The sequence below is a fragment of the Anneissia japonica genome, unplaced genomic scaffold (assembly GCF_011630105.1).
Source record: "Anneissia japonica isolate Jap-2015-1 unplaced genomic scaffold, ASM1163010v1 scaffold287833_len2544123_cov190, whole genome shotgun sequence".
Lineage (NCBI taxonomy): Eukaryota > Metazoa > Echinodermata > Crinoidea > Comatulida > Comatulidae > Anneissia > Anneissia japonica.
This window is the reverse complement of record NW_022757233.1, coordinates 177,072-185,836: the sequence shown is the minus strand read 5'-3', so window position 1 is coordinate 185,836 and position 8,765 is coordinate 177,072. Positions and strand designations below refer to the sequence as shown.

The 8,765-nt window shown below is 33.7% G+C and overlaps 2 protein-coding genes across 2 annotated transcripts in view; both read left to right on the top strand.

Moving 5' to 3' along the window:
* LOC117124573 (72 kDa type IV collagenase-like) overlaps window positions 1–2,183 on the top strand; it is a 21,945-nt gene extending 19,762 nt beyond the window's left edge. Inside the window, exons 8-9 of the mRNA XM_033270859.1 lie at window positions 186–449; window positions 1,214–2,183. Of these exons, the coding sequence (XP_033126750.1) occupies window positions 186–449; window positions 1,214–1,338 (389 nt within the window). The 3' untranslated portion in view covers window positions 1,339–2,183. The remainder of the gene's footprint in view (window positions 1–185; window positions 450–1,213) is intronic.
* Window positions 2,184–3,417: 1,234 nt separating this feature from the next.
* Window positions 3,418–8,765, top strand: part of LOC117124571 (matrix metalloproteinase-16-like) — a 13,929-nt gene continuing 8,581 nt past the window's right edge. The window contains exon 1 of the mRNA XM_033270854.1: window positions 3,418–3,587. Coding sequence (XP_033126745.1) covers window positions 3,471–3,587 — 117 coding nt within the window. The 5' untranslated portion in view covers window positions 3,418–3,470. The remainder of the gene's footprint in view (window positions 3,588–8,765) is intronic.

Genomic DNA, 8,765 nt, shown 5'->3' with positions numbered 1-8,765 from the left:
TATATATGTATAGGCCTATATATATACAGGTCCATATTTATATATATATATATATATATATATATATATATATGTGTATATGTATCGTATATATGTATATATACGAATATATATGTATGTATATTCAAGAAAAGAATTACTAAACTATTTGTAGCATGCTATTTTGTTGTTGACCTGACATACAGGATCAAGATACTGGGAGTATAAAAGTAACGAGGCAAAGCCTGGGTACCCAAAGCCCATTAGTGACCTAAGCCCTGACCTACCAGACCGAATCGACGCTGCGTTGACTTGGCCTGACTATGGTAAGACGTATTTCTTCCGAAGAAATCAAGTTTGGAGATTCGATGAAAAGAGGAGGGAAGTAGACAATGCCTATCCAAAGCTGATTAATGAGACATGGAAAGGTGTACCAGATAATATTGACAGCGCATTTTCCTATAGAAACGGTAGGCCTTCACATTAACTATCACAGTCAGGGCAGATACATAAGTGCTGAAATTCAACTTGCCGCCTCAAATATATTATTCTCATAATATCCATTGTCACCGTTTTTATTTTTTAGATAGTGTAGGCCCTAGTTTGTTTATTGATTGTAATAGTTTTACGATAGAGTTTATGCTAACTATCAAGTTGTATTATAAGAGAGACAGATAGTACGGTATGTGAATACAAAAATTGAAATTGAAAGAGTTCCTACAGGGCTCACCCCAATAGAGTGAAAAATACTCTTTTATGTGAAGAGGATCGAATTTCTCAGACTCAGACTCAATTTTCAACCGGGAAAGATTAAAATTATAATATACCATGTAGGTACTCTTTCAGTGATGAGGATCCTGATGATGATAATGATGAGGATGGTTGTGGTGGTCCAGTGAAAACGATGAGGATGTGGTAATAATAATAATAATAATAATACTAATAATAATAATAATTAGGCCTATAATAATAATTACGATGACAACGATGATGATTAAATGGTGATATTGATATTGAAAATGACTTTACATTGATGATTATGATAATGATGATAATGTTAATGTGATGATGACGGTGGTGATGATGATAATGAAGATTTGATTTGATTTATTTGTATCTCAAAAACATAAAAACAACCAACTACAAAGGTAATGATGTTTGTGATGGTGATGCTGGCGCCTTAAAAAAGTCAAAACAATGCATTTAAAACTGTCTTTTCTCCTATTCTGTCTAGGGTGCACTTACTTTGTGAAGGGTAAAGAATACTATCGTTACAACAACAGACGTCAGTTTGTAGAGAATGGCTTTCCTCGTTCATTCGGTGTTGACTTTCTGATGTGTCGAGCGGTAGATGACTAACAACTTTTCATATACTTCAAGATATTGCTACATGCAAAATAATTGATGCTATTGGTAGTTGAATATGTTGGATTATGTATGCAACACGCACAACATCTAGTGTCACATGCCAATGCTGTTTTAACTGTTCATATTGTCGTTGTCGGTATAAAGCATTTTTTTTTTCGGATACTAAATTCTAGATGCATACGTCCAGTTATTTTACCACCTGAACCACTGCTGTTTATTTTTTAAACTTTTGTGATAAATAGTTTTCATCCTTATTTTCCATCGATTTACAAACATGTTTTAAATTAAGGTATAGGTTGCTATATTTTAATGTACAGTAGGCTTACATAGAGTGGATTAATGACATCACCAACTCTAATTCCATCTACCAATGCTTCATGTATTCTGTACAAAAGACCTTTCCGCTAAGCCAGCCCCGCCCCTTGGATGTTGTTGCTAAGGTTACAAAACGACAGTGTAAAACATACGCAAGCACGTGCGTTTTTGAGACAACACTTGTTTGTGGACACACGCGCGTGTGTTTCTGGCCCTGTTTTGATGGGTCAGTTGTTCAGCTTGATAGGCACTCCAGAAAGGTGTATTGTCACTTTCGTCGAATTAAATTTGTTGCGTTATACTTCAAGGATGTAGATAAGTATCATCAACGTCATCAACAATAATCTTGTATTAGTAACGTTTAAAGAGACTTCATCTAAAAATGAAATGATGTTTGATTTGCGTCTAAATCATATGAACCTACATTGTAAAGCAAAGTCTTCCTTAATATCCTGCTTAAATGCACCAATGCACCATGAAAAATAATAAACTGTTTAGTCCATTTTTGGACCACAAAAAAATCCCTTCGTCTTGCGTTTAAATATTCTCACATTTGCAGTAGTTAACAAAAAGTCACGGTAAGTATCGAAATAACATCATTTTTTCTGCAGTTTTGTTTGATTGCTGATGCATAATTTATTTATTTATTTCAACAATCTTTAATGAGGGTGGTCCATCCAGCCGAAGCTGATCATTAGGGACCCTCAATACACATAGTAAGACAAAACAAAAGAGCATATTAAACTAATTAAATTACAGTAAAATAAATAACAACCTCTCAATACAAAATTTACATAAAGAATTAATTCAAAATTAAATAAAAAACTTAATATAAAAATTAAAATAAAATTATAATTAAAGATGTAAATGAAAGAGCAATATTAAAAAACAATAGGCAAAGGGACATTAAAACAACAAAGGGAATAAAGTAGCCTAAATAAAATAATCAAATAAATTAAAAATAGATAATAGGCCAATGTATATGAGAACACATAAGAGAATAAAAATTCCCGTTATAAATAAGAAAAAAAAAAGAAAGTTGTACAGAAGGCGGACGTGAGAGGAAGCATACCGATTTATAGTGTTTGATAAACATGTCACGTTACTATAGGCGAGACAGGAAAGCCTCGCAACGTAAGCTTAGGCTGTATTCTATAGGTTTATAAGATTACTATAACTTGATAATTGTTAGAATTTTACATTTGCCCAACATATAAGACAAGCATGATTACACTTGGATTCCGTAATCCTATAGAATAACTGTTGTTTATTTGTTAAAATTATAAATTAATTACTTTGGGTAACCCAAGTAAGGAGAAAAAACTACAAACACAGGAGTTTAAGTGGGGAGTGGGGAATAAGGCATAACATTATACACTGACAGACTGTCAGAGTACAGTAACTCTGCACCACACAACAATAGTAATCTTATAAAGGCCCATTTTTTGTTTTTTGTGGGGTAATCCACTTCATGTTATTTTTTATAAACAAAATACAGTCATAATAATTGTCACATCCATACAAACTGCAGTACCTAAGGAAATAGGACGAACTTATAATTAGGAGACGTGAGTTTACGTTAGAAAGAACAAATTCTCCGGTTAGTGACGTCATACTATAAAAGTTCATGCTTTGGACAAAGTCCTCAAACTATATTCTGATTGGTTAAGCGTTATAACTTCCCCTGGCCCAACAACAACGTCACATTATTTTTTTATTTGCATGACAAAACACTACATAGGTTTAATTCCATAAGACAGAGAGCGAACTAGAAATTTCTCGCAGTCGAGGTTGAACATCGGAAGAGCATGGAGTACCAGCGTCGCTGTCTTCTGTTAAGTCTGTTCCTAGTCGGTCTCTTGGCAGCGGGCTGCCGAGCAGGTGATGACGACGACGACGACGACGAGGAATATCAAGAAGTTAAGGTAGGAATTATGAAGATTTTAACAAAAAGACCAATAGAGTAAATCTAAAATAAGTACCGGCAATATTCATTAATTTTGTTTTGCATTAGCTTCCTATAATCTAATACAAGTGACTGAAAATCAGATTGGGGTCTCAATATAATTGTTAAAAATGTTTGTGTAATATTAATATTGTATGACAAGAGAAAATATATTTCAATTTATTTATTATTTCAGTTATTTAAATTTTCAGCCGTTTTAAATACCCTTATTGTGCCGAATTAGTTCAATGCCATACAAATAATCGTTCCAATCTCCATACAAATAATTATTATTGTTCCGAATGACATGAAACATGAAATTAAACTGTAATTTCATTTCCTTTTCATTTGAATACAGAGAATAAAACATAGATTAAGTATATGGCTTAATTAAACTACTCTTTTTATACAAAAATGTCGCTTCTAATATGGATAGACAGAAATATCTTTTTATATGACATTTATCAGCGTTGGTAGAGTATTTTCGGAAAGTTTTCACGATTCTTCGGATTGAGTTCCTCAAAAAGATAATTCCCTTGTGAAATATTTAGATTCGTTGAGCTGTCTCTTTATTCTTGACGCTGGGTATATACAGACGATTTTAACATTTAATTTAGATTAGTTATATTTTCAGATGCTATAATTGCGATGAAGATGCCTATTATACATTGTGAAAATCCAATAATTATACTATTGTATGACCAATGCTCCATTATGAATTTTCAGTCTATTTATGATTTTCTTATACACAAAATATTGCTTATTTACATGACGTATTGGTTTAATTGTATCCTTGACTAATTGGTAAAGGGAAATTGGATTAAATCAATACCGATCACTTTCTATAATGACGAAGATAATCCTTCCTCCTGAAGGCATATTGTGTATTCATATATTAATGGTCGCCTTGTATTGTCTCTCTGAAATATTCCTCTGTTCCCAAGTGTACTTTCAAAGACGTCACGTGACGTGATGACTAACATTAGGTTGACATTCAGTACAGGTGTAAAGATTCGAGAGATATTATATATGTATGATAGAAAGATAAAAACCAAAAATACTCAAGCACCCAGTTCTTGTAAGATACAAATCTGACAGATTTGTAAACTGAATCTGAAATAATATTATATTTTTAGAATGCAATACATCGCGGTACTATACGGTGATTAACATTTTTGGAACAATTATACTCCAAATATTAAATATTTATAAACAAATATTAATCATGTATGTAATATCGCTGTTAATTTAACATTAGTTTATATACTTTTATTTTTATATATTTTAATGTTTATAAACTATATTCAACGTATATCACATATGGCTAGTGCAGTAATATAGGTAGGTCTAATGTGAATAATTAAAAATTATCATAAATTAAATGTACCATGTAAGATGAAAGTCTGGTTTAGGTTTGAAATGTTCTTTGTGTAGGCCTATTGACACTCGACCTTTGACATTATTGTCTTATCAAATATAATTTTTAAATAGTTACATACCTGTGTTAGTGTCTGATATTGTAAATTGTGAGACATCACGATTTTTTTTAATAAATCGCTTAAAGACAAAGCCTCATTAACGAAAATAAAATACGCTATTAATAAAAATATTTACATGTATAATAAGTCGGTTTTGAAAACAGAGTACTTACTATAGGTTTGTTTTATTAAATCATCTGGTAAAATTTCCTCAACAGAAAAAAAAAACAAACAATTAAACAGCAGTGCTACGTAATAGTGAAGGACCAATTGTCGATTCGGTTCGTCTTCTTTTTGCGTGGTCCAAGGATAAGAGTTATTGCCAAATTTTTAAAGTTAACTTGGCAAAATTTCATCAAGACTGAATTCATCTGTATGACTCAGACTCTTTCAAATTGGTTTCTTCCTGTCGTCCCTTGCGTTCGGCTTACACGGCTCTCCGCTTACATACCAAATCACAGATCAACTTAGATTTGGAAAAAATCTTCCAGAATTCACACTTTTATGGAAAGTAATTAAGAAACTTACTGAATAGTTTGTTATCTATTATATCTTTGAGAGTTAATGATGTTCGACAATTAGTGTTATTTTCTCTTGTCGACTTAGCCGATAGTTTTATAATCAAACTTATACTTACATGCACAAAGCTTTATAAACCCACCTTATCAATAATAACGCATCCAATTTTAACTTCGCAAAAGAAACTAAAAACAAAATGAAACCAAAACAAAAAAATCCCAGAGGTCAATACAACGAGACTACTTTAAATGTTTCACAAGACCTGTCCATATGATTCCTATAGGTCAATTTAACATTGACCTATTGACCGAATTGAGATCGATAAGCAACCATTGGAAAAACTTCTTTCTGCGTTTTAAATAATTCCAGGCATTAGCAACAACACGATAAAAGCTACCAGAATATTGAGACAACATAATAAGAACATTGTACCGTCTGAAAACCCGCTAGTGATTGGTTTCAAAGTTAAATTAATTGATTCTTCTTGCAGTCATTGAACGGTCTACTGACTTTTGATATTCTTATAGGCCTACATGATCTATATTTTAATGACGATTTGGTTTTCTGCCAAGTAAAACTCTTATAGGCATAGTCACATTCATATTCATTTTTTTGTTTAGAATTATTGTGGAAAGATGTAACATTTGATAGGTTGAGTCAAACGTCGGCACGGTATTTTAATTTATATGGTTACACCGTAGGCTTTATTGCCTATTCACGATTGTTTCAATATTTTGTCTTGCAGGGTCTTAAATGATTCTCAGTTTCAGTCTCCCAATGTGAAGTTTCTCCAAACACCCTCCTCCCCTCCCATCCTTTAATGAAACGCACATTCGCTTTAACTCGAATCGATGAGTTAAACAATAGTTGCCACAATTCAATTTACCTAAATCCTCAGTGATTAATTCAGATCCTGTTCATCGGTGACTTCGTACCTACTAATTCAAATCTAATTGTAAAATGACTCTCGCACGAGTCTTCGGGATATTGCAAGAGTCAAACTTAGGAGCAGGTGCACGGATGAAAATTTCTTTATTGGGTCTACTTCTTCAACAGGACTGGCATTCTTACCCACTTCTTTAACAAGACTGGTGCTATTGCCCATGACTTTGATCCTGATCCTTAAAGCCCCATGTAGGGCAAAACGAGGGTTTAGTGCCGAAATCTTGATTTTGTGCGATAGTTGTTGGTCGCTCCTGGCCGTACTGTCTCGCCAATCAGCATTTGGCTGGTGATCTTGTCCATGAAAATGGCAGCTTTTACGAACTTATATTTTGGCAAAAGTTCAGATGGTGCAAACTGGTCAAGGCTTAACGCTGATATGATTTAAGACAATAATTTGCCCTTTGAAATTTGTATAATAAGCTAGTAACGAACGATGGCAGGTGTATACAACCTCATAGTTTTGAGTTCGTTAATTTAAATTGGATTTAATTTGATGAGCATTTATTTTTCTTAAATTCTTAAAGATGTATTTCTTCCTTAAAATCACAATACAATTATTCCAATCAAATTTCAACTTAACTGGTGGCACATTATTTGTAAGTAGTTTTTACCCTAATTTCTATACCGGATATCGATAACAGTGAAAGAAATACTTCCAGTTACTGAAGTACCCGTAGCTTGCCTAATCTAACTAATCCTATAAAAAGCCTTAGCGATACATGAGTTACTAAGAGGAAAGACTAATTCAAAAAAATTAGGGATATTTGTGACTATGATTACTTTCCTAGTCAGGTTGGTAGATTTGAACTAAAACTTAGTACATGTCATGTCCACATTAAAATCGTTCACAGGTGTTCAGTAGCAGGTTTACGTAGGAGGGCATGTGGTAGGCAAGGCGAGCACGAAAGAAAGTTGAAGAAACGAATTAACACGCCTGAAGAAGAACCATAATTAGCCAGTCTGCGGTGGTAATCGTCCAAGATTAAAATAGTAAAATCTTATAATAAAAAAATAAAAAATAAAAGAATAATACAGTTCACCTTCATTTTCAATTTTGTATTTTTTTGTGCAAGGAAATACTGTACACAACACATCTGTCCCGTATTCGGAAAATTAGCTTATTCCGGGCATCGTAACTTGTAAAATACGTCTCAACAGATTTCTCAATCATACTTTCGGTGCATCGAGAACTGTGATATTCAAATACGCAGGCACAGATTTAAAGAGCAGTTGCATTTATCGGCTTTGAATTCCCAACGAAGCCCCAATGGTCCGGTTGGTTAAAGCGTCTGCACAGACAGCAGAATGTCGCGGTTTCGATATTTTACTTTTTTATTTTTTTTTAACTCATTAAAACCGCACCCACTTACAACCAAGCATTGCAACACAGTGGATACACAGAAAACATCGTATATTCACAGAAAAAAGAGAGCGCCACAAACATAAACAAGAGGAAAAACAGAAGCAGAAACATCATATGGTTCAACCCCCATACAGTAAAAATGTCAAAACTAACGTCGGGGAAACATTCATAAAGCTGATAAACAGGCACTTCCCACACGGACACAAGCTCCACAAAATATTCAACAAAAACAACGTGAAAGTAAGTTACGGCTGCATGAAAAACATGAATTCCATCATCAAGGGACGTCAACTCGCAAATCATCAAAAAGAAAGTTAAAGCAACAAATCCAAAAACATGCAACTGCAGAAATAAAGAGAACTGTCCACTACGCGGCGAATGCCTGAACAGTGCACTGAATAGGGCTACAATAACTTCTGACGAGGGGACAAACTCATACATTAGACTATCAGGCGGGGCATTTAAGCAACGATTCAGTAACCACACAAAGTCCTTCAGGCACGAAAAATATAAAAAAGAAACAGAGCTCTCAAAACACATATGGGAATACTCTCTGTAATGGGAAATCATTAAGAAATCCAACACACACAAACGTAAATCTGGCCAGTGCAAACTATGCATAGAAGAAAAACTAGCAATCCTAATGGCAAAAGAATCTAACATAAACAGAAGAACCGAACTAGTCGCTAAGTGTCGTCACAACAGCAACCCACTGAACCGTATTAAAAACAATAAGTCACCTAACCGCTCCATGATTTTACTTTTTTATTTATTTTTTTACTCATTAAAACTGCACCCACTTACAACCAATCCTTGCAACACAGTGGATACACAGAAAACAACTCATACAAAC